This window comes from Marmota marmota, unplaced genomic scaffold, assembly GCF_001458135.2.
Source record: "Marmota marmota marmota unplaced genomic scaffold, marMar, whole genome shotgun sequence".
Taxonomy (NCBI): Eukaryota; Metazoa; Chordata; class Mammalia; order Rodentia; family Sciuridae; genus Marmota; species Marmota marmota.
The window spans coordinates 6,496,771-6,524,317 of NW_025999941.1; the positions used below are offsets into that span (position 1 = coordinate 6,496,771).

The 27,547-nt window shown below is 34.9% G+C and overlaps 1 protein-coding gene and 1 pseudogene across 1 annotated transcript in view; one reads left to right on the forward strand and one right to left on the reverse strand.

Annotated features, from left to right (window-relative positions):
• Positions 1 to 27,547, forward strand: part of Dnah12 (dynein axonemal heavy chain 12) — a 267,252-nt gene that overhangs the window by 215,926 nt on the left and 23,779 nt on the right. Inside the window, exons 61-64 of the mRNA XM_048801012.1 lie at positions 1,377 to 1,517; positions 18,546 to 18,704; positions 21,737 to 21,881; positions 27,348 to 27,498. Of these exons, the coding sequence (XP_048656969.1) occupies positions 1,377 to 1,517; positions 18,546 to 18,704; positions 21,737 to 21,881; positions 27,348 to 27,498 (596 nt within the window). The remainder of the gene's footprint in view (positions 1 to 1,376; positions 1,518 to 18,545; positions 18,705 to 21,736; positions 21,882 to 27,347; positions 27,499 to 27,547) is intronic.
• Positions 19,278 to 20,774, reverse strand: LOC125616235 (annotated as a pseudogene).

Sequence of the window (27,547 nt, forward strand, 5' to 3'; positions counted from 1 at the left end):
CCTCAGTACCACATAAAAATAAATAAAGGTATTATGTCCAAATACAACTAAAAAAATAACTATTTTTTAAAAACACTATATTTAAAAGTTAACTTGTTGTTTTCCCTTTCAATGAGGTAATGTTATGCATATGAAATACAGTTAGGTTAATTTTTTTATTTTTATATTTTATTCAGGGTTTCCCTTCATGTTTGTTGAATTTATTATGTTTGAGTACATAAACCATTAATGACTCCACAAAAGTCAATCCTGTAAAAAAAGGCCTACTTAGAGAAGTGTCAGTACCTAACCCTTTAACTGTATTCCTATGGACCAAGTAGTATTTTTAAAATATCTTTATTTATTTATTTTTATGTGGTACTGAAGATCGAACCCAGTGCCCCACGCATATGAGGCAAGTGCTCTACCACTGAGCTACAGCCCCAGCCCCCCCCCCAAGTAGTATTTTTTAATCAAAATTAAAATTTGAGATAAGTGTAGATTCACGTGAAATTGTAAGAAATGATGCAAATCTCATGCACCCTTTACCCAGTTTCCCCAATAGTAACATTTTGAAAACCTATAGAACAATATCATAATCAGGATATTGAGATTAATATAGTCAAGATAAAGAACATTTTCATCACTACAGGGATCCCCAGATTGCTCTGTTATTTATAACTATACCCATTTCCCTCCCAGCCCTACCTCTTACATTTCCCTCACTAACAGAGATGATTGTTTTCAGCTTAATATTTTATGGAACTTTCAATGTGGCCCTGCTGTTTTAAAATCCCCACGGGTAGTATATGAGAGTTTAAATTACTCCACATACTCTCTGAAATTTATGTTTGACTTTTATGTCAATTATTCAACTTAAACTTGAATGACTAAAAACAATCAGTTAATTGAAAGAAAGAAAAAAAACAACCGTCAACACCTACTGAATTTCTGTTAGTGAGGGAAATGTAAGAGGTAGGGAGGGAAATAGGTATAGTTATAAAAGTTACTTAGAATTTTGAAAACACAAAGATGGTATGAAACATACTTTGTTTTTTTCACAGAATGGTACTTCATTTTAAAAAACTATTTTGAAATACAAATTCACAAGAAGTTATAAACCACATATACACACAAAGTATAGGGAGGTCCCATGTGCTTTTACACTGTTTCTCTGATGGTAACCTGTTACATAACTATATTCCAATATTACATACAAGAGATTAATATTGATGCAATCCATAGAGCTTATTCACATTTCACTAGTTTTATATTCATTATGTGTGTGATTTCAAATGCCTTTCATAGTGAATATTTTGATAAATATGTTAATTAATGCTACTTATTTTTACTTAGGTTTGCTTGACAATATGTTTTCCTTTTCTTTAACCTTTTAGTAATAAATCCAAAATTTTGGAAAAGCGTCTACGATATCTAAAGGACCACTTCACATACAACTTATATTGTAATATATGCCGATCACTATTTGAGAAGGACAAACTATTATTTTCCTTTTTATTATGTGCTAATCTTCTCCTGTAAGTTACTTGCTTCTTCTTAATTTACTAATTTTAAAACCCTAATTTGAAAATTTAATGTGTAAAGATGGCTTCTCAGAGAAGGATATAGTATTTTGCTTGATCTAATTCTTGATTTTAATTATAGCCTTCACTGATAACAATGTCTTCTACAGTAGTATTAGTGTTCAGATGTTTATTTGATTTTTAAATTTTGTATAATACGTAGATAGTTACAAAAGTTAATAAATAACCCACTAAATTCTTACACAGGGAAAATTGGGTCAAGAAGTAGAACATTCCCATCATCTCTGAAATGCCTCTGTGCTCCTTAGTTGCCACTCCCATGCTTTCTCCAAAGATAACTATTATCCTCAAGGATAACATTGAAATTTAACTTTACTTTTATATAAATGAAAGCACACATGATAAGTATTAATTTATCTGAATACTTTTCTTCAACATTATTGTTATTTTTAAAGGTTTTCTGTTCTTTTTTTAAAATTTTTTTAGATGTCGATGAACCTTTATTTTATTCATTTATTTATACATGGTGCTGAGAATCGAATCCAGTGCCTCACACAAGCTAGGCAAGCGCTCTAGCACTGAGCCACAACCCCAGCCCTCAACATCATTTTTATGAGATGCGATATTCCTCAATATTATGTATGAATCCATCCATATTGTTTCATGAAGCTCTCGTTTACTTGTTTTGATTGCTTTATAATATTCTAAGAATACATTAAAGTTTATCTGTTATATTCTTGAACATTTGAGTTGTTTCCTGTTTGGCATTATTATAAACAATAGTGGTATGAACATTGTTGTATATAGATAGATATTGGTGCACATGTGGGCAGATACCTAGAAATTTGTAAATCTTTTCCAGAATTTTTTGTACCAGTTTCCATCCCATTAACAGTTTGTGCATTCCATTGCTCCTCATACACACCAACATTTTGTATTGTCATTTAAAAAATACATCTTGGTATATGAATATTTTATTGCATCATGGTTTAAATTTGCATTTTTCTGATGACCAATGAAATTAAGCATTTGTTTATATATTTATAGAGCATTTGAAAATCTGTTGTAGTGTGATTGTTCAAATGACTTGCCCTTTTATCTTTTGGGTGTTTTGTGTTTTTCTTATAGATTTGTATGAGTTCTTCACATAATATAGATACAAATCCCCTGACAATTAAATATGTCAAATTGTTATTTGCTCATCAGCTTACTTTTTCATTCTCTTAATGCTGGCTTTTATTGAACACAAATTCTTAATTTTAATATCATCTTACTTATGGACTGTGCTTAGGGAAAACTCTTTCCTTGGCCCAATATTTTTTTAAATATTTATTTTTTAATTGTAGTTGGACACAATACTTTTATTTCACTTATTTATTTTTATGTGGTGCTGAGGATCGAACCCAGGGCCTCGCACGTGGGAGGTGAGCACTCTACCTCTGAGCCATAATCCCAGCCCCTTGGCCCAATATTATGGGGATATTCTCCTATATAATCATATTGAAACTCTATTATTTACCTTTCACAATTAGATCAATAAGCCACATGCAACTGATTTGTGTTCATGGACAAAAATAGATACCAGGTTTCACATTTTTTTCCATATAGTTACCGACTTCTTGAAAAGACTATCCTTTCTCCATTGCTCAATAGTGCCACCTTTGCAATAAATAATACACACAGATCTAAAGCTGTTTCTGCACTTTTTATTCCGTTCCATTGTATATTTGTAAGTAGTATTTTTAAAAGTCTCAATATATGATAGTTTTGTTTTATCTTTTTCTTTTATTTCCATATAAATATTAGAATTATCTTCTAAAGTTCCAAATATAAAGATACTCAGCAACCTGTTAGAATTTTGATTAAGAGTGCATTGGAATTACAGAGAAGTTTGTGAAAAATTAACAATTTTACTATATTGAGTATTCCCCAAGGACATAGTATGTCACTCCATTTCCTTAATTAATTCTTTGTTTTACTCCATAATGTGTCATACTTTCCTGTCTTGCACATCATTTTAGAGCCTTAAGTTTTATAGAGAAGTTCAAGATTCACATCAAATATGAACAGAAAGTACAGAGACTTTAAATAAACAGTCTTCCTCACTAACAAAGCTCCTCAGAGTGGTATGTTTGTTATAATCCTTGAATTTACATTGAAATAGTATTATCACCGATAAATAAGTTCATAGCTATATCAGGGTTCACTCTCAATATTGTGCTCCTGCAGACTTTACTAACATATAGTGGTATATATTCATCATTATAGTATCATAGGGAATAGTTTCATTTCCATAAAAAATCCTTTGTGTAAATTCAGCCTCCTCTCCTTCCTAACCCCTGGCAATCAATTTTCCTTTTACTATCTTCATAGTTTTGCCTTTTCAGAGTGTTATATAGTTGGACTCATCAACATATAGCTTTTGCAGATTGGCTCCTTTCACTAAATAATATGCATTTAAAGTCTTTTGATGGCTCAATGACTCATTTATTTTTAATTCTGAATAATATTCCATTGTCTGAATGTACCACAGTTTATTTATCCATTCATCTACTGAAGGACATCTTGCTTATCTCAAAATTTTGAGTTTCAGGTGCCAGTTTTTTGTGGAGATAGGTTTTCCATTCCTTTAGGTAAATACCAGGAGTACAGTTGCTGGATTGTATGTAAGAGTTGTTTCAGTTTTTTAAGAAGCCATCAAACTACCAAAGTACCTGTACCATTTTGCATTCCCACCAACAATGAATGAGAGTTTGTGTTTTGATTTTGAATATCGGCTATTTTGATAGGTATCTACTGTAATCTTGTTGGTGTAGTCGTGATTTGAAATTCCATAATGAAATATGATGCAAAGTATCTTTTTCATACACTTACTTGCCAGCTTTATGTGTTCTGCAGTGAGGTGTCTGTTTCCGTCTTTTGACTTTTTTTTTTTTTAATACTGGGGATCAAACTCAAGGGTGCTTTACTACTGAGCAACATTCCCAGCCCTTTTTATTTTGAGACAGGGTCTCACTAAGTTGCTTAGGGCTTCCCTAAGTCAGTAGGATCGCCTTGAACTTGGAATTCTCCTGCCAAAGCCTCCCTAGTTGCTGGAATTACAAGGGGGCTTCCTCACACCTGGCTTGCTCATTTTTTTATGGGATATTCATTATATTATAATTGAGTTTTAGGAGTTCTTTGTATATTTTGGATAACAGTCCTTTATCTGATACATGTTTTGAAATATTTTCTCTTAACTCTGTGGCTTATTTTCTCATTTCTTGATATTGTCCTTTACAGAACATTTTTTTTATTTTAATTAAGTCTAGCTTATTTTTTTTTTCATGGATCATGCCTCTGGTGGTGTAGCTAAGAAGTTTTCACCATATTTAAGGTCACCTGTATTTTCTGTTATTGTTATGGTTTGGATCTGAAGTGTCCCCCAAAGTCACATGTGTTGAACATTTGGTCATCCCCAATGCAGTAAAGTTCAAAAGTGGTGCTTTGGGAAGTGATTGGATCATGAGAGCTCTGACCCCATCAGTAGATTAGTTCATTGATAGCTGAATGAACAACTAGGACGTGGTGGAAACTGTAGGCCAGTGGGGCATTGTTGGCAGAAGTATATTACTGGGGGTGTGCCCTTGGAGACTATATCTTGTCCCTGGCTTCTTCCTCTCTGTTTCTCTCTACTTCTTATCTACCATGAGCTGAACAGCCTTACTCTCCCACATCCTTTTGCTATGATGATCTGCCTCACCTCAGGCCCAGAGCATTGATGCTGACTGATCCTGAACTGAAACTTCTGAAATGGTAAGCCAAAACAAACCTCTCCAACTTTAAGTTTCTTTTGTCGGGTATTTTGGTCATAGTAACAAAAAGCCGACTAAGTTTGTCAATATCTGCAAAATAACTAGATGAAATTTTGATTGAGATTGTAGTGAAATGATAATCAAGTCAGGAGGAGCTGATACCTTGGCAGTATTGATATTTCCTATCTGTGTACATGGAATATCTCTTCATTTATTTAGATTTTTTATGACTTTCATCAGTTTTGTAGTTGTCCTCTATCTTATACATATTTTAATAATTTTATGCTTAAATATTTTACTTTTGGTGCTAATATAATTAGTAATTGCTTTTTATTTCAAATTCTGTGTTCATTGCTGGCATATAAAAAATCAGTTGACCTTTGTATGTTAACCTTATATCCTGAAGTATCGGTATAAGTATTTTTAGCTCTAGGATTTTGTTGCTGTTATTGAATTCTGTAGAATATTCTACATAGTCATATCATCTATGAGCAAAGATTTATTTCTTCCTTACAAATTTGTGTAACTTTTTTTTTATTGCATTAACTACTACTTCCAATACAGTATTGAATACGAATGGTGAAAGTAGACTATTATTCCTGATTTTAGTGGAAAAACACCTAAATTTTCACTACTTAGTGTGTGTTATTGTTTGGGTTTGAAATGTTTCTCAAAGACCCATATGTTAGGATCTTGGTCCCCAATGCAGCAATGTTCAGAGATAGGGCTTTTAGGAAATCATTGGATCTTGAGACCTAACATTATCGTATAATCTATCCTCAGTGGATTCATAATTCAAATGGACTATTGGGAAGGAGATGGTAGAAACCAAACCATAGAAGGTGGAACCTAGTTAAAGGGTGTGGGTCCTTGGGGTGTCCATTTGGGGACTATATTTGTCCTTGGCTCTTTCTTCTCTTTATCTACTTCCTGGTTGCCACAAGATAAGCAGTTTCACTCTGCTGTAACCTTCCACCATGATGTTCTGCCTCACCACAGGCCCAAAAACAATGGAGTCAGCTAACCATGGATTGAAACCTCTGAAAATTGTGTGCCAAAGTAAATCTTTCTTCCTCTAAGTTGATTTTCCCAGGTATTTTGTTATAGTGACCAAAAGCTGACTAATTCTGTGTAATCCTAGCTACAATTTTGTATACATTCTTCATTCATCAAGTTGAGGAAGTTCCTCTATGTTCATAAATTATTAAGAGTTTTCATCATGGATTAGGTGTTTGAGTTTGTCAGATGCTTTGTGTACATCTGTTGATTTGATCACATTCTTTTACTTCTTTATTTTGCTATAGTGAATCATATTTAGTGATTTCTTAATATTGAATCAGACCTGCATACCTGGAATAAATTCCACTTAGTTGCAGTATATAATTTTTGAACGGTATATTTTTTAATCTTATTTAATACCTTTATTTATTTTTATGTGCTGCTGAGGATCAAACCTTGTGCCTCACACATGCTGGGCAAGCAATCTACCACTGAGCTACAATTACAATTCTCTGCAATATATAATTTTTTCTGTACATTATTGGGTTTGATTTGCTAATATTTTATTGATAATTTTTTCATCTAAGTTTATGAGAGGTATTTGTTCATGAGATATTCGTCTGTTGTTTTTCTTTCTTGTAGTGTTTTGCCTGATTTTGCTATTAGGTAATTACCCTCATAAATCAAATTAGAAGTTTTCCTTCTGCTGTTTTCTGAAGACATTGACATGAATTGGTTTAATTTCTTCCTAAATGTGTAGTAGAATTCTCCACTGATCGTATCTTTGCCTGGTACTTTCCATTTTAAGTATTGCTTTAATTTTTTTGATATAAGTCTATTCATATTATCTACTTCTTTTTGTGAGTCTTGGCAGATTGTTACGTCTTTCTGACTATGTAATACCTCTCTTTATGCCCAGTAATTTTTCTTGCTTTGAAGTCTTCATGGTCTGAATATAGCTATTCTTGTTTTCTTTTGATTACTCTTAGTTTGGTATATCTTTCTACATCCTTTATTTTTTAATTTGTATGTCTTTATGTATTTAAAGTGGATTTTATAGACAATATATAGTTGAGTCTTGTTTTTGACCCACTGTGACAATTTTTCAGTTGATATTTTATTTATTTATTTTAATTTTAATTGGTTCTTTTTCGTGATACATGACAGTAAAGTCCATTTTGACATAATCATACAAGCATGGAATATATCTTGTTCTAATTCAGACCCCAGTACCTCTCCTTTCCTTTCCTTCTCCCCACCCCCTGCTTCCTTTCCTCTATTGATCTTTCTGCCATTTACCCAGTTATTTTTTAATAAATTTCTTGTGGATGCAATGGTGGTGAGTTTCACTGTTGTATATTCCTGTATTTACACAGGAAAGTTATGTCAAATTTATTCCACTTTCTTTCCTTTTCCTATCCCCTCTCCCTTCCCTCCATTCACCTTTGTTCACTCCTCTGAACTTCTGTTCTTCCCCCTTACCCCCCAGTTGTGGGTTAGTGTCCACATATAAGAGAAAACATTGGCCATTAGCTTTTTGGGGAGGGGTGATTATTTCACTTAGCATGACAGTCTCCAAATCCTTCCATTTACCAGCAAATGACATAAAGTCATTCTTCTTTTTGGCTGAGTAATACTTCATTGTGTGTATATGTGTGTATATATATATATATATATATATATATATATATATATATATATATANAATTTGATGCAATTCCATTTATTGATTTTTTAATTTTACTACTTGTGCTTTAGGACTCTTTTTAAGGTCAGGTCCTGAGCTGTTATGTTGAGGTGTTGGGCCTACATTCTCTTCTACCAGGTGCAGAGTTTCTGGTCTAATTCGTATGTCTTTGATCTACTTTGAGTTGATTTTTGTGCAGGCTAAGAGATAAGGGGTTAAATTTCATTCTACTACATATAGATTTCCAGTTTTTCCTCCACCATTTGTTGAAGGGACTCCTTTCTTCAATGTATGTTTTTGGTACCTCGGTCTAGTACGAGATATTTATGTAGGTTTGTTTCTGTGTCACCTAATGTATTCTGTTGGTCTTTATGCCTGTTTTAGTGCCAATACCGTGCTGTTTTTATTACTATATAAATTAAGGGTTTGTATTGTAATGCCTCTTGCTTCACTTTTCACACTGAGGATTGCTTTAGCTATTCTGGGCCTCTGATTTTTCCAAATGAATTTCATGATCGCTTTTTCTATTTCTATGAAGAACATTATTGGGATTTTGATGGGAATTGCATTGAATCTATAGCACTTTGGGTAGTATAGCCATTTTGACAATATTAATTCTGCCTATCCAAGAACATGGGAGGTCTTTCCATATTCTAAAGTCTTCTTTAGTTTCTTGTAGTTTTCATTATAGAGGTCCTTCACCTCTTTCATTAGATTGATTCTCTAATATTTTTTTGAGGCTATTGTTAATGGGATAGTTTTCCTAATTTTTCTTTCAGCTGAAAGAGTATAGGAACATCATTGAAGTATAGGAACATGATTTATTTATGGGTGTTGATTTCATATACTGCTAATTTGCTGAATTTATTTATGAGTTCTTGAAGTTTTCTGGTGGAGTTTTTGGTCTTCTAAATATAGGATCATGTCATCAGAAAAAAAAAAAAAAAAAAGGTAGTTTGAGCTCTTCTCTTCCTATTCATATCCCTGCCCATGGACATTGCTGTACCAGGCTTCCTGGGCTTAGTCCATGAGCATATTCACGCTTGCCCACCACCTGTTCAAATTCCTGACCCACTTCAGCTGGTCCTTTGAGCCTCCACACTCAAAGAGAGGAGGGAGCTGAACTCTCCTTCACCTATCTGACTGGTATTCCCCTAGTTAAAACACTTTCCATGCCTGTTTTGCTCATGCTCTGCTAGGCACAGCCTAAGTCATGTGGCATGTTTTGCTCATGCTCTGCTAGGCACAGCCTAAGTCATGTGGCATGTGCTTGTCAGGACCATGTGTCTGTCCTAGCTCAGATCTCCCTGTTCTCCAATAGTAGCTACCAAAGTGCAGTCACCTCAAGATGGCTTCTGCCTCAGCTCTCCATGGTCAGTTGTACCAGTGTACTGTGTACTGCAGCTTCTGGATCAGCCTAGGGCAGACTGCCCATCCAGTCTCAGGACTTTCCACACTAAATCTGTCCATTGTATTTCTCTGTGTTTTCCTTTCCTCATGCTGTGGAGCACTGCTACTGCTTTGCTGCTGTTACAGCTACCAGCCTGGCTCCAATATGGTCTTTTTTCTTAGTTGACCGTACCTAACTTTCTAAGTCTCAAAGGCATCCTGACTGTCCTACATTGAGTTTTAGTGAAATCTCTTTTCACCCATGTTCCAGAGAAGCAGTATTTCCACTGCTTGAATCCCGGGTCACAGAGTTACAAGAAATATAGCCTTCCTCCAACCCCCTATCTTACTTCCCCCCAAGGTGGTATTTTAGACCATTAATGTTTAAATTGATATTGGTATAATTAGATTAATGTCTCATATGTGTTTCTATTTTCTATTCATTGTCTTCATTCTTTGTTGTCATTCTTGTCTTCATTTCTTTTCCTACCTTCTCTGGTAGGAAAAGTATTTTATATAATTGAGTATTTTATATAATTCCATTTTTTCTTATCATATCAGTTAAATTTACATTATCATTATTAACATTATCATCATATATTAATTGTACACATTAATGATTTTTCACTGATGCATTTTCATACATGTATATATCAAGCTTTGATCATGTTCCCCTTCCGTTCTCCTACCTTCTCTGGCCATCCCTTCTTCCCTCCCCTGACTCTTTTTCTAGACTATAATAGTCCCTGTTCTACTTTCAGGATGCCTTTGGTTTTGCTTTTTTTGTTTTGTGAAACAAAACAAAAAATGTAATATTTGTCTTTCTGTGGGTGGCTTATTTCACTTAACATGATGTCTTCATGTTTTATCCATTTTCCTGCAAATAACAGAATTTCATTCTTCTTTATGTCTAAATAATACTCCATTGTATACATACACCATACTTTCCCTATCCATTCATCTGTTGACAGGTACCTAGGCTGATTCCATATCATGGTTATTGTAAATAGTACTACAATTAACATGACAGATTCAATGTGATCCCTATTGAAATATCAATTGCATTCTTCACAGAACTAGAAAAAGAATTATAAAAGCCAGGTACAGTGGCACACACCTATAATCTCAGTGACTCAGAAGGCTGAGGCAAGAGGATTGCAAGTTTGAGACGAGCCTCAGCAACTTAGTAGGGCCCTAAGAAATTAGTGAGACTCTATCTCAAAAATTTTAAAAAATGAGAAGAAGGCTGGGGATGTAGCTCAATAGTAGAGCAATTGCCTGGCATGTATGTGATCCTAGGTTCAAATCCCCAGTACAAAACAAACAAACAAACAAAAACCCTGATACTCATATAGAAACACAAAAGACTCTGAGTAACCAAAGCATTCCTAAGCAAAAAGAACAATCAATGCTGGAGACAACATAATAATCTGATTTTAAAACATACTACAGAGCCATAGTAACAAAAAAAGCATGCTGTTGGCATAAAAACAAACCTATAGACCAGTGGAGCAGAATAAATCCAAAAATACATCCACACATCTTCAGCCAACTAATTATTTATTTATTTATTTATTTATTTATTTTATTAGTTACATGTGACAGTACAGTTATCCAACTAATTCTTTTTGACAAAAAGGTGTCAAAAAATGTATATTGGAAAAAGCATGTGGGAGACCAACCTTGCACGTGACTGGGTCACACTCCCCGGCTGGGTGCTGAGGCGCTCAATCACAGAAATGTGGTAGAGCTTTCCCCACCCTTCTTGGGTTCGAGGGTCGGTGTTTCGTGCATGGGTGTGTCTTGCTACAGCCCCATAGGTGAAGCTATGCTCACCTGTTCTTTTGTAATAAAACCCCTTGCCCTGTTTAGGATAGAATCTTCCATGGAAGTGCCTTGTGTGTGTCCCCTTCTCTTACCGTGCCCTTGGTTGTGGCCTACCCAGGTGTCAGTCAACCTGCTGACAGTGGACATCATGAAGATAGACTCAGCCCCCTGAAACCTGACCCCTTGCCTCATTTGAATAGTTTCTCCTTAATAAAAGGGATCAGTGCGTGCTCTCTGCTCTAGCTCTCTCTCTTCCTGCGGACCCTTAAGGTTGGAGGAGCCCTCACAGCGACCCCAAACAAAAAGGTATTTTTGTCTCTTGTGTGGTTATTTTGCACAGCCCAGTTAGCCCAGTTTAACTGGAGTGACCCCTGAGCCTTTTAGTCGTGAACAGAAACCCGGCAAAGCACAGCTTCTTCATCAAAATGGTGCTAGAAAAACTGGATATACCCATAGAGAGGATTGAAACTAGGCCCCTCTCTCTCACTATATGCAAAAAAACAACTCAAAATGGGTTAAACTTATTTATTTATTTATTTTTACTGACTGCTCTGGATTTTATAACATACTTTTACAATTAGTCTACATCTTCTTTCATTTCTTGGAAGTGCAACTATTTTATACCAAAGTAGTCCTCCTATCCTTTATAACATTACTCTCATTCATTTCACTTATCCATAAAACATAATGATAAAATACATTGTTGCTATTATTATTTTGAACTTTATCTTCTTTATTCCTTCTTCCATGCTCTTCCTTTCTTTATAGAATACTAGTTTCTTTCCCCTAAAATTTTCCATTTTCTGAAGAAATTCCTTTACATATTTGCAATCAGGCCTACCTGTGACAAATTCCCTTGATTTTTGTCTGTGAGAATTAATCCTTCATTTTAAAAAATCTTATTAAAATTTTAAGGCGCTAGGGTTGTGGCTCAGTGGTAGAGCGCATGCCTAGCATGTATAAGGTACTTGGTTCAATTCTCAGCACTGCATATAAGTGAATAAAATAAAGGTCCATCAATATTTTAAAAAATAAATTTTAAAAAATAGAAAGATTTTTAAAGGATCGGTTAACTGAATACAGAATTTTAGGTTGGTGGCTTATTTCTTTCAAAACTTTAAATATTTTTGTTTGTGTAGGTTTTTTTGTTGTTATAATACATTTGTGTGTGTGTTGAGAAACATTTTATTCTTATTTCAATATTTCACATGAAGGTTGCTAATCAATGAAGTATACAAGAAACAGTGCAAGATATTCAAAATGACTAGATTAGAAAGAAGTCACACATTTGTAGTTAAGGAAAAAGTTTAGTCTATGATTGCTGATTTGTTCAAAGATTATAACTTCAAAAATAGATTAAGAATATAAATCAATATAATTTTTTAAAAATATTTATTTCTTTAGTTTTTAGGTGGACACAGTGTCTTTATTTCACATTTATGTGGTGCTGAGAACCGAACCCAGTGCTTCACGCACGCTAGGCAAACACACTACCACTTGAGCCACATCCCCAGCCCTCAATATAATTTTAATAGGTAAAATATTTACCTTAGCAAATAGAAAATCCTAAACAACATTAAGTTGACTTCTTTGACGACAAGAGGAATATTTATTATTGAAAGTCCACTTATGACAGGTAATATGCAGGACATTTGAAGTTTTTGTCACTTTTAGTCCTAACTAAAACAGTGTTATTATTTACCTGTTTCACCAAATATGATATTAAGATTCCAAGAGGACCTTTTTCAATAAAATTTAAAATCCAGGTCCATATGACTCCATGTTTTCTACCAAGAGGTCTCATTCCTACAAGAAACACTTAGGAAGAGTTTGTAGTTGAAGAATGGGGGAGAAAATTTTTAAAACAATAGCATTGTAGGTATACTAAATGAAATTAAAGATTGGGGTGGGTTTGTCATACTTCTTTTTGTTGTTGTTGTTGTCCTTCTTAGTTATACATAGCAGTAGGATTCATTTGATATAACTATAAAAGCATGGAATATAATTTGCTTTAATTTAGTCCCCAGTATTTCCCCTTTCCCTCCCCTATTCCCTTCCCTCTACTCTACTGATCTTTCTGCTGTTTACTTTTAGTTTATTTGTTTGTGTAGTTTCTATTCCCAGACATGCAAAGACTTAGAACATTTTAACTCAGTTTACCCCATTTATTTTGACATTGTTGTCATCTATATTCTGTATTTTAATCTCTATAAGATTTTTTTATTATTGATAAAGTAAATCATTTAAATTTACTCACATATTTGCCCTTTTGGTTGCTGTCATTTCTTTGAAGTTTCCATGTGAGATCTGTTCTACCTGAAAACACTTTTCCAGTATTTCATTTAGTATATGTCTGCTGGTCATGAAATCTATTAGTTCTCTTGTGTGTGAAGTCATCTTTACTTTTATTCTTAAAGTATACATGTGCTAGGTATAGAATTTTGGCACTTTAAAACTACTCATTGTTTTCTAGCTTCCATTGTTATAAATTATTTTGCCTGTGAAAATAAAGTGCTTTTTATCTCAAGATGTTTTTAAAGTTTCTTTTTACTTAGTTTTAGTTTTTAGAGGCTTTAGTATTATGTCCCTAATATGCCTTTTTAAAATTGATGTGTAACTGTACTTAGAGAAAAACTTCAATCTGATGAATTATAATAGTAAACAAACCCATGTAATATCACCTATACCAAGAAATAGAAATTATCTATATTTTTCTAAAAGCCCCCTGGTGCTTTTTCCTAATCTCTACTAGTCTCTGCTTCCTCTCCAAAGAAATTACCATAGTAACATCTAAGAATGTATTTTTATTTTATTTATTCTGCTTGGAATTAAAAGGGGTTCTTGGATCTATTACTTAATATCAACTGTTTTGGAAAATAGTCATAATTTTTTCAAATATTGATTCTGCTTCATTCTCTCTCTTTCTAGTTCTTAGACTTTCTCATCTATTCCCGGTCTCTTTCTCTTCTATTTTTTTAAATTCTATTGTCTCTCAAAGCTTTATTCTTTTAGTGCAATAATTCTCTCTCAGGTGTAACTAATCTGGTACTAAATCCATTTATTTAATTCTAAATTTAAATTATTGTAAAATTAAGCAAATATATGTCAATTTTTCTTACTTTGCTTTCTTACACAAAGCAATACATTATAGGTATTGAAAAGAAAGCAAGGAACCGGAAGACAGGTGAGTGAAAAATGAAAGACGGAGACCAAACACAGGTGATACACATATTTCTCCATAGACAGAGAGAGGCAAAACAGGCTTGGTGGGCTGGGGATGTGGCTCAAATGGTAACGCGCTCGCCTGGCATACTCGGGGCATTGGGTTTGATCCTCAGCACCACATAAAAATAAAATAAAGATGCTGTGTCCACTGAAAATTGAAAAATAAATATTAAAAAAAATAGGCTTGGTGTTCAGGACTTTTATGGGGCAGGCTCAGGGATTAGAGCCAGGCGGGTCCTAATGCTGGTGGTTAAAGTTTGGGTTGGTATGAGGGAGTAGTGAGTCTTCTCAAAAATGCCCTTGGGTGGGAATGCAAAATTTTTCTTAAAATGGCAGCTGTCACTTAAGATGGCTGTCCAGATGCTAAGCAAGGACATTACAGGTATTCTTTTGTACTTTTTTCTATTAATAATATATAAGTGGAGATAACTTGATAGAGATCTCCTTTACTCTTTCAGTTTTATCAAGCTATAATTTGCATATTTATGCAATTCACCCTTTGTAAGAATTCAGTTAAAAAATTTTTAGTACGTTTTACTTCTGTAACCATTACTAAAATTTCATTTTAGAACATTTCTATGATCTAAAACATTTCTCTATTCTAATTTAGCAAGTTCTTGCTCTTCTTACCAGAATCAAAGATTTGGGCTACCCACTCACTGCTCAGAGGCCAACATTCAAGAAATGAGAGTTCATAGGAAGGGATCAGATGTATTCAAGGGCTGTCAAACTTAAAAAGATAGAAGGAATACCCCCTAAAACTCCATCTTGGGTGGCTCAGGGTTGCAAAGGGCTCTCACGCAGAGAGAAAGGATGAGGACAGCAAGGAGACTGCCTATAGTCTTTGTCATTCAGGTTGAGTGTTTCTTTTTCTCTGGTAGGAAAATTGGAAATGACCTCTACCTCCTGTGGTTAAGGACTCAGGAGGGGCATTACAAAGATCATTGGATAGGTGCTGGGTGCTGTAAATCTAAAGATTATTTAGTAGTTAACATCTTACACATTTAGACTTCTCTATAATTTAGAATGCTGGTGGAGAAAGGGAGAGAACTTAAAAGGATTAGGGAGGAAAAGGGGGAAGTGGAAGTAGCCACCAATGATGATGATGACCCAAAAGAGCTGCCCTCTTTCACTCTTACTCCCAGCCCCAGGTAGCCAACAGTTTGCTTTCATTCTCCATAGCTTGCCCATTCTAGAATTTATTAATGAGACTTATTGTACAGTCAAGAATGTTGTCTGGGGCTGGGGATGTGGCTCAAGCGGTAGCGCGCTCGCCTGGCATGCGTGTGGCCCGGGTTCGATCCTCAGCACCACATACAAACAAAGATGTTGTGTCCGCTAAAAAATAAATATTAAAAAATTCTCTATCTCTCCTCTCTCTCTCTCCCTCTCTCTAAAAAAAAAAAAAAAAAAAAAGAATGTTGTCTGTCTTTAGCAATTTTCTGTGTGCCCTTGAAAAGTACATTTATTTTACTATTTCTGGGTAGAATATTCTATAAATGTCAAGTAGCTCATGATGGTTTGTAAGTTTTCCATATTCTTATTTATTTTCAGTCTACTTTTACAATTATCAAGAGAGGGATTATAGTCTATAGAATTTTTTTTTTTGCTGCTCTTTTCAGTTTTGTTTTGTGCTGTGATGATGCTCTTTTGTTAGGTGTATAAATATTTGGAGTCATTATATCCTCTTGATAAAATAACTTGACCTCATTTATCCATGGTAATATCCTTTTCTTTTAAATTTATTTTGTCTAATATTAGAAATCCTCAAGCTTTCTTTTGATTAGTGTTTCTATAGTTTATACTCTTCCATTTCTTTTCTTCTCTTTACATTTAAACTTTGTTTCTGTGGACAGCATGTAGTTTAAGTCCTGATTCTTTTATCTAATCTTATAATCACTATCATTGAATGAGAATGAGATTGTTTAGACCATTTACATTTAATGTAATATAGATGTGGTTATGTTTAAGCTGTCATCATAGTTTGTTTTGATTTTGTTTCTTTATTTTTTGTTTCACATTTCCTCATTTTCTGTTTTTCTTTTAATTATTTTGCATATTTAATATTTATTCTTCCCCTTTGTTGATATATTAGCTATCTTTTGTTCTATTATTTATGTTATAATTTATGTTATAATCTACTTTCAGTTAAAATTATACTTTATATAGTGTTAGGACTATAATCCCTTATACTTTTATAGTACATATTATAAGTATACTTCTTTTTTTTTTAAGGAGAGAGAGAGAATCTTTTTTGTAGATGGACACAACACAATGCCTTTATTTTTATGTGGTGCTGAGGATCAAACCCGGGTCCCGCCCATGCTAGGGGAATGCTCTACCGCTGAGCCACAATCCCAGCCCCAAGTATACTTCTTACACTTCATATATGTGAAGTATAAAAATATAATAAAATTATATAGTTCATATGAAGTATAACAACTTGTAACAATATACTTTCATTTCTCCCCATGTAGCCTTATTTTTTTCATACATTTTACTTGTATGGCCTCACTGTGGGGAGTCCTAACAGAGTTGGTCTGGCCACTTGCCCTGAAAAATCAAGCAGAAAAAGTAATGGTGAATTGGAAAGGAATTTATTCAGTATAGCTATCTTGCAAAGACAAGGAGACCCAGTGTTCTGAGCCCTGTCTTTAGGGATACCAACAAGAACTTCAAGTTTAAATAGAGAAGGGACAGAAGCTGGGAACATGAAATATGCATAGTTAAGCAGTTTGGGTCAAAACTGTGGTCTGGTTGATAATTATCTCAGATCTGGTTCTATAAGTTCCTTCTGGCTCTGGGGATGTTGTTATCCCTTGAGAAACGATTGGTTCTCTACACTGCTTTTGCTTAGAAGGCAGCCTCAGTTCTTGTTATAGGATAGTTTCTTCCACATAGTGGGGTAGTTTCATCATAGGTTGATCTGCCTGCAAGTCTCGCTTTTTCTGGATTCTTGAAAATATCTTAGTTACTCTTTTCTTGGTGTTTTTAATTGTGAAAGAGGTCAAGAGAGATGAGGCAAATTTAGAGCTATCAACCTTGTATTTACCAATTTTTAGAAAGACACTCAAGTGATTAACATGTCTACATGCAGATTTGAACAGGAATTTGACCTAAAGTTTAAGGCAACAAAAGAAGACCAATGCAATGTGAGGGCAAAGATGCTTTTTTTCCTGCTTTTAATTACCCATCAGACATCCTCAGGACCAAGTGAAGAATCAGTGCTTTTTTAACAAAAGTAGGCTCAACCCCTTATTGTATGTATATTCACTGATTTTTCTCCTTCTGAATATTATGAATGTATTAGAAAATTCTAGAATTTTAGTATTCCTTTAAAGAGCTTTAAACTTTACTTTGGTGGGTAGTTAAGTTACTACACTATTAGTTTAATCTTTTAAAGAATTTTTAAAGGTTTTTTATGGCAGTTTTGAAGTAACCTTTATTCTAAAGCTAGGTTAGCATCACTACTAAGATAGCCCTTCTTGTGTCAACACTGAATTCCTCAGCTGTTCAACAAAAACTCACCTCTGCTTGGCAAGAAGTCATATCTCTTAGTATTGTATGGTCTCTGAGAGCTTTCAGTTGTATGGCTTCCCATTCTTTGCCTAATCTCCTGAGATTTTGCCCTGCTCTTACATTCCTTAGTATTTTCCAATAGAAGTAAAAGAGCATCTATACCAATTTTTCTGGAGCTTCTTTTCAATTAATTTCCCCATTTCTGATATTCTGCCAACAAATTCCAGCCAGCTTAGTCCACCATAACTAAATTCTATCTGTTCAACCCAAGAAACTTGCCAAGCTTTGAATCTGACTACCTCTGTACCCTGCAAATCTGGAAAATGATGCTTGGTAGACAGCTCAGGCAATCTTATGAGTCACTTATTTGTCTCTTTTCTCTCAGTGGCCATAGTTCTGCACTAGCTATTATAAAATTTACAAAAAAAAAAACAGTTTCATTAATTTTTTGTGGTTTTATTGTTGTTTACAGCAGGAAATTAAGTATAGCCCCAGTTATTCCATCCAGGCTCTACAGCAGAAGTTGATGTCTTTCAATTTTAAAGTCAACAATTTAAAATACCCCTTATTTTTGATATACAGGGCAAAGAAAGAAATTGAATACCAGGAACTGATGTTTCTTTTAACTGGAGGAGTAAGTCTTAAGGCTGCTGAGAAAAATCCTGATCCAACTTGGCTGCAGGATAAAAGTTGGGAAGAAATTTGTCGAGCAAGTGAATTTCCTGCCTTCAAAAAATTGAAGTAATTATTTACATTTGATGATTTAACATTGAATAGTGATGAGTAGATTTGTAATTTAGTGATTTTTATGGTTCTTTTTAGTTTATTGGTTGGTAGAAAGATGGGCTTTTATTATTTTGTATACAAATGTAGCTCCTATGTTACAAAAAGTCAAAGCCAATTTCTTTGACCCTGTACCCTTGAATCTGTCATTCAGGTTACCATTATAGAAACAAAAGCTGCTATACCCTAAATTCTGGAAGATGCCCCAACAAAGGTAGATTAAAGATTATTTAAAACTTCTTTCATTATAAAGAACTACCTTTCTGTGCCTCTGAATGGTAATAAAAGAAGAATCCCAAAGATCTACTGTTAATAGTGAGATTGAGAAGACCAAGTTTAATAATTTCAAACTTAATCCTTAAGTATTTCTGTAAAGACTGAGAAATGACTACCCTTTTCTTCTCCACTACAGCTGGCTTTCTCAAGTATAGATATATGTCTTCCTGGGAGCCAGGCATTGAAACACAATCTCATTAGTCTCATTAGTATTCTCCAAAGGCTTCTGGTAAAAGAAGCTTTAATTTAGTTGTTTCAGTTCTTGCCAATCTTCAGTCCTTATAAAAAAAAAAAAGACCTTTTTATTAAAAAAAAAAAGTGTGTGGGAGAGGTACTATTCTAAGTAATAGTGGCCTAACCAACAAGAAATTAAAGAAAAGGAAATAAGTGCTTTTTATGACAAAGATTTTCAATTACTTATTTAACTGAAATAACTTTATTGAAATGTCTCCACATTAAAGTTCACCTTGCCCCCAGCAAGCAATTAGATGGGATCTGTGTATCACTTAAATGCCTTCATGAGAACTGGAAATAAGCCACTCTTTACTCTCTTAAGTCAAATCACATTCTTCTGGGCTATACCCTACAGAATTAGCTTTAGGAAAAACAGTAAAGGTCCTGCCAGATGGCCAGTAATAGCCCTTAGTGCTTCTGGAAGAGGACCAAGAAGAGCAGATCAGCATGGACTGTCCGCCTCAGAAAACAGGGTATGGGAAAGATATGGTTCTGAGCTGGTGGGTATTGTGGAGATTCCATATTTTTGTGTAGCCATTCTGCCTTGCCACAAAGATTATTATTATCATCATCCCTCCCCCTCCCCACTCCCCCGTCCCCGTCCTCCTCCTTCGTCTTCTTCTTCAATGTATTTTTAGTTGTAGGTAAACAGAATACCTTTATTTTATTTTTATGTGGTGCTGAGGATCAAACCCAGAACCTCACGCGTGCTAGGCAAGCACTCTACCTCTGAGCCACAATCCCAGCACCCCCCCAACCCAGGATTCCTTCTTTCTTGTGCATGTGCATTAGCAGGTGGGCATACTCATTTTATTTGACCTTTGTTCCCCTTACATACTTAATGGCCCTTGGATCTCATAGCTTGTTCTTTCCAGCCATGTCTGATGTCATCAGTTATTGCTCTTCTTGGAGGGTTCACATAGAGGTCACTGTTGAGTTGAGGAAAAGAAGGGTGGCCTTCCAGCCCTTGCCTTGATTTTGACAATGCAGGTCAATGGCAAAGATCTCCCTAGAACAATAGCTATTAAACAGCAAAGAAGCCATAAGAGCATACTGTTGGGCCAAGACTCACTGATAGCTACATGTAGTCCAGGGTCATTGGAGTTGCCAAGACAAGCCAGTATTGAAGCAATTATTTGCTGAATGTTCATGGACCATGCACAGGATTAGGCACCCAGGGATCTGAAAACTACAGAGCATGTCAAACTGGTCTGTACCTGGGATACTACTGAAGAAAAAGCAGTGCTGGGAGCAGAAAGATGCAGCCTGGGGGTCTCTGCATGTCCAATGAGATGCAGCAGAGTGTGGAAATCCAAGTGATTTCAACAGGACCTGGCATACAGAACTCATGTTCTAATTGGTGAAGTAGAGGTTTTCATTAGGTGCACATTGAATGTGGAGGTCTTCAGGCCACACAGGTTGATGATGCCATACTATGAAGAGCTTATCACTGTTTGTATCTGTCAGTATCATATTAAATTAGTCACTTGCCAAAGCAAAGGGATCTGAGCTCTGTATTTGGTCAGTTTACCTCTCACTCACAGCTTATGGACTAAATGACTATCCTTCCTCATGATGAGAAGAAAGATACATTGAATTCCATTCTGGCTTCTTTGTTTTCCTGCTTGTCCCCTCCTCTGCAGCTGAAGTCTTCTGTTCTGTACTTTCTTTTGCCAGATGTTATTCAAGGGGAAGTTGGCAGTTGTTAGTCCAAGGAGCAAGCAAGCAAAAAATAGCTTTCCCCTCCCCCCCCCCCCTTGGTGGTGAGGAGTGAATGCAGGACCTCACACATGGTAGGTAAGCATTCTACCACTGAGTCACATCCCTAGCTCTTTTTTCAAATTTTTATTTTGAGACAAGGTCTTACTAACTTGCCCAGGCTGGCCTTAAACTTACCATTTTCCTGACTCAGCCTCTCAAACAAAAAAATAGCATTTCTTTTGTTTTTAATATTTATTTATTTATTTTTAGTTGTAGTTGGACCCAATACCTTTATTTCATTCATTTATTTTTATGCAGTGCTGAGGATCAAACCCAGGGCCCCAAGCATGCTAGGCGAGTGCTCTACCACTAAGCCACAATCCCAGCCCCAAAATAGCATTTATTTTCAGGACCAAAATAATACCCTGGTAAATATGATACTGAAGAACTTCCAGTTGTACCCAATGAGGATGAGACTTATCAGGCCCATTGCCAGAGTTTTATAGGCTCTGTGGTTTCTATTATACCTCTCTTTAGAATTGTGTGAGTCAAGAGTTCTCTTAGTGGCTTCTTCTCTCATGTCTTCTCCTACTCTGCCAGCTGCCTTTATTCATTTCTGTTCCTAGTTAGAGTGTACTTTCCAGCTTCCCCTCAGTTACAGTTCCTGTAATCTAGTGATTTTTAAATGGCTCTATAACTTTTTTATTTTTTCCCCTTGCTCAACAGTCTCTCAAAACCTTTCCAAATAAAAACAATAATTATTAAACTTTTTCTACTAGGACCCATTTTTGTGAACATTTACTGGAATGGCGGGAAATCTATGACAGTAAAGAGCCACATAATGCAAAATTTCCAGCACCATTGGATAAGAATCTAAATGAACTACAGAAAATAATAATTCTTCGGTGCTTAAGGCCAGATAAGGTAAAAGACATATGTGGTTGATTTGGAATCCAGATAATTTGCCATTTATTAAATACTAGTCATAAAGATATAGTCATGTACTGCTTAATGATGTTTCAGTCAATGATGGACCTCATAATATGACAAAGTTCACATTATATTATAATGCAGCTGAAAAATTTCTGTTACCTAGTGATGTTGTGTCCATCATGAGGGCATAGTGTAATGCATCACTTACATATCTGTGGCATGCTAGTGTATCCATTGAACCTCCAGTCATATGAAAGTATAGCACAGATAATTATGTAACTATATAATACTTGATGATGACCATAAATGATTATTGCTGTTTTATTTTCTACACTATATTTTAATTATGAATTTAGAATGTACTCCCCTTTATTTTAAAAAACGTGAAACAACCTCAGGCAAGCCTTTCAGAAGGTATTTCAAAAGAAAGCCTTCTTATCATAGGAAATGACAGTTCCATGGGCATTAACACCCCCTGAATACCTTCTAGTGGAATGAGATGTAAGGTGGAAGACAATGATACTGACAATTCTGATCCTGTGCAGGTCTAGGCTAATGTGTGTGTTTGTGTCTTAGTTTTACAAAATAGTTTTAAAATTTTGAGAATTTTTAAAAATAGAAAATATTTTATAGAATTAGACTATAAAGAAATATTTTCATACAGCTATACCATGTATGTTTTAAGTTTCTACAAAAAAATCTCAAAAAGTTTTAAAAACTTTATAAACTTGTGAGTGAAAATATTATAGTAAGTTAAGGCTAAATTTCTTTTTTTTTTTTTTAAAGAAAGAGTGAGAGAGGAGAGAGAGAGAGAGAGAGAGAGAGAGAGAATTTTTAATATTTTTATTTTTTAGTTATCGGCGGACACAACATCTTTGTTTTTTGTATGTGGTGCTGAGGATCGAACCCGGGCCGCACGCATGCCAGGCGAGCGTGCTACCGCTTGAGCCACATCCCCAGCCCATAAAATAGAAAATATTTTATAGAATTAGACTATAAAGAAATATTTTCATACAGCTATACCATGTATGTTTTAAGTTTCTACAAAAAAATCTCAAAAAGTTTTAAAAACTTTATAAACTTGTGAGTGAAAATATTATAGTAAGTTAAGGCTAAATTTCTTATCCAAGAGAGAGAAACTTTTTAAAATTCAGTATACTGAGTCTACAGTGTTCATGGACTCTGTAGTAGTACATGGTAATGTCCTGGGCCTTCACATTTCGTCATCATTCAATGAATCATCCAGCGCAACTTCCAGTCCTAATTAGCTCCATTCATGGTAAGTGCCCTGGACAGATGCAACATTTTTCTTTTGTATTATACTTTTACTATATATATTTTTGTTTAGATATGTTTAGATTCCATTTAGATATGTTTAGATATCATTATGTTGTAATTACCTATAATATTCAGTACAGTAGCATGCTGTACAGGTGTATAGCCTAAAAGCATTAAGCTATATAATAGAGCCTAGGTGTATAGTGCACTATATCAGGTAGGTTTCTGTAGATAATATTCTATGATACTCAGGAAATCAACTAATGACACATTTCTTGGAAATTAATCCCTGTTATTAAGTAACACACAGCTATATTATTATTTGATTTTTGGCGGGGTGGGTTGGTTTTGTTTTGTTTTGTTTTTTGGCAGTCCTAGGGATTGAATCCACAGCCTTGTGCATGCCAGGCAAGTGTTCTACCACTGAACTACATCCCAGCACTGTTATTTGGTTCTTTAATTCTCATTTCAGATACTCACACGGTATCAAACACAGTATCTCATTTCAGAACCCCACAGATGGGGTAATTATCCATCTGTGGGTTTATTGGAGATACTTTTGGCCATTGTTTCCTCTTCAGGATTTTTTTTTCTTTTCTTTGTGGCACTGGAGATTGAATCCAAAGGTGGTCTACCACTGAGCTATAGCCCAGCCCTTTTTTAAAATTTGAAATGGAGTCTAAGTTGCCCAGGCTGGCCTCCAACTTGTGATCCTCCTGCCTAAGCCTCCCAAGTAGCAGGGATTATAGGCGTGCACCATTGCATTTGGTTTCTCAAATATTTTTTGCCAGCCCACCCAAGATTCCAATTATATATATGTTAGGCTGTTTGATATAGTGCCATACTAGTGATGTTAAAATGATGTTATTTTTTTTAAATCTTTTGTGTCTTTGTATTCATTTGAATAGTTTCTGATGCTCTCTTTATTTGCTGATTTTTTTCCTTTTGTAGTGTTAATCCCATCCAATAAATTTTTTAGTTATGTATTTCATCTTTAGAATAGTTTTTTGTTTTTTTTATATGTGTTCTGTTTCACTTTTCACTCTGCTCACGTTTTTTAAAGCTTTAAACACAAGTTATAACTGTTTTCAAATCCTTAACTGCTAATTCGATCCATTTCTGGATATCTTATTTTACTTATTTGTCAACTTATTTTACTCTTGGTTATAGATTATATTTTCCTGCTTCTGGGCATGTCCAATAATGTTTGATTGGGTGTTCTACATTGTAAATTACTGATGGCTTATTTTTTGTTATATTCCTATAAAGATAATGTGTTTTAGGCTGGGGTTGTGGGCTCAGTGGTAGAGCACTAGCCTAGCATGTGAGAGGCCTTGGGTTCTATCCTCATCACCACATAAAAATGAATAAGTAAAATAAAGGTATTATGTCCAACTATAACTAAAAAAATAAATATTAAAAAAAAGATTGTTGTTGTGGGGCTAGGGTTGTGGTTCAGTGGTAGAGTGCTTGCTGAGCATGTGTGAGGCACTGGGTTCGATCCTCAGCACCACATTAAAAAAAAAAGACATAAAATAAAGTTATCATGTTCATCTACAACTAAAAATATTTTTTAAAAAAGATTGTTATGCTTTGTCCTGCTGTTTAGGAATCAACAAACACTAACTGTGGACCAAATCCAACCTTTGATTTCTTTCTTTTTTTCTTTCTTTTTAATATATATAATATATATATTTAGTTGTCAATGGACCTTTATTTTATTTATTTATATGTGGTACTGAGGATCAAACCCAGTGCCTCCCATATGCTTGGAAAGCACTCTGCCACTGAGCGACAACCCCAGCCCCCATGATTTCTTTTATCCAGCCCATGAAAGAAGAATGTTTTACACATTATAAAGTAACTATTTTAAAAATAAGAATATGCATCAAAAATTGTATGTGTCCTACAAAGCCAAAAATATTTACTATCTGGCCCTCTACAGAATAAGTTTGCCAACTCCTGTGGCTATATAATTAAATTACTTGACTTTAAATTGTTCCTTTTGAGTATTATTATTATTAAAATTTGTTAGGGATGATCTTAAATAGTCTTTCCAACTGATAGTTTAGCCCAACTATTAAAGTGTTGCCCTTATGGGATCTTTCCTGAATGTCCCAGGTGATCATCAAGGACTCCTCATTGTGTTTATTGGGAACTTTAATGAATTTCTAGTCTTGCATGAACTCTGATAGTTCCCTGAGCCCCCAGCTCACACCTCCCCAATCATTCTTTGCTTGGCCTTATACACACATGCCACAGTATCCATAAAAAACTCCAGGGTTTTTTTTATATAAATTTCTGAACTCTGCCTGAATAGTTCTCTCCTAATTGGAACTCTACAACTCCTGGCTGCCTTGGTCTCCTTGAATTCCTTTTCTGTCTTATCAGCCCAGCAACACTGCAATGCTGAGTATGAGTCTGCTTTCCATTGCTGTAGCAAAATACCTGATACAAACAACTTAAAAGGAAGAAAGGTTTATTTTGGGTCATGATTTCAGCGGTTTCAGTCCATGGTCACTTGGCCCCATCATTTTGGACTTTTGATGAAGCAGAGCCTTTAGTGGTAAACATGTTGTGGATCAGAGCTGCTCTCCTCATGGCAGCCAGAAAGCAAACAAAAAGAGTGAGGAAGGGAATAGGACAAGATATATCCTTCCAGGGCTTGCCCCCAGTTATACCTACTTCTTCTAGCTAGGTCCCATCTCCTGTAGTTTTCACCAACTCCCAAAAGTCCATTCAATTATGAATCCATCTGTGGATTAATTTGTTGATAAGATTATAGATGTAACGATTCAGTCACTTCCCAGAAACCCCACCTCTCAATTGCTGCATTGGGAACGAAGTCTTTAATATATGAATCTTTAGCGGACATTCTAGATCCAAACCATAACATTCTACTTCTAGTCTTACCCTCTGTAAAGAAGAAAGCTGAGGAATTAATAGGGTTCACTTTGTTTCCTTTTTATCTAGGATCACAGTCCTGCACCACCTAATGCCAATATCTTTAATGGTTGTTTTATTAATTTTGCCTGTTTTAAAATTGTTTATAGTGGGAAGGTAATTCTAATCCCTTTAACTAGAAACAGAAGATGGTAGAAAATCTTGTACATGTCACAAAATTATTAGTCCAAATGTGTAGAAAAATATTTTTATAGGTGGGATAAGTAAGATAATACCATTTTTCACACACCAAGAAAGGTTATTATGTGTTACAAAAGGAAAAACTTAATAGAAAACACAAACATCTATGTTCACACATATAGTTTAAACTTTGGCGGTAAAGTAAAATTTATTTACAGTTTTTAAATGTTAAACAGTAAGAAAGACTGTTCAAGACTCGTAACAAGTAGTAGTCAAGGCTCACAATAGAGGAGAGACATAAGGCTCAACTCTGAATACAACAGAGATGGTTGGGGATTTGCAGCCAAGGAGAAGGGTAGGAGAAAGTACTAATACTACATTAAGGATAGAGAGAATCCTGACCCAAAGGATTTTTGCTTTAAGCAGGCCAGTATGATCAGATTTGAGGGATTAGGGTGATTAATTTAATCAGATATGAAGGATGGTGGGTTCTTACTAAACTGATTTAGCAGAATTCTTGCTACAGAAGGTCTCCTAAGGACAAGGCCTAGTAGAAAAAAGATTCAGAGGAGCCTAAGGTTTGGTCAAGGAGAGAATCTGTTGTCACTTCACTTTCCTTGGCTCAGGTATACCATATATAATATGAAGGTGTTAAAATGATAGCAACAGTCCCTTCCTTCTCTGTCCTTCCTTCCTCCCTCTCTACTTGTTACATTTTTAGTAAAGTCACACAAGGAGCATTATCTAATGTTTCATTCTATCTCTGGGCAGGTTCAAAAGGAGGCTACCTAATTATCTCATTTTCTCCTACCCGATAATAATGTGTGTGTGTGTGTGTGTGTGTATGAGAAAGAGACCAATTTGTATTTCATTTTCTATAAACAGCTTTCTCCTCTGCCCATTTTACTTTTGGATTGCTATTCTTCTATTAAATTAGCAAACACATTTTGCATATTAGGGAAATTAGTGCTTTGTCTGATATGCTAAATGCTTTTTTTGGCCAGGTTCAAATTTCATTTTTTCTCATTTTTCAATAATAAAGTTGTTGTATGAAATAGAAATTACTCCAAAGACCACATTTTCTCTCTTCACCAGATAACACCAGCTATAACAAATTATGTAACTGACAAACTCGGAAAAAAGTTTGTAGAACCTCCACCATTTGATTTGACAAAGAGTTATTTGGATTCAAACTGCACCATTCCCTTAATTTTTGTGCTGTCTCCAGGGGCAGATCCCATGGCCAGTAAGTGTATATGTTGTAATATTGTAAACTTCTAAGAAATTACAATTAA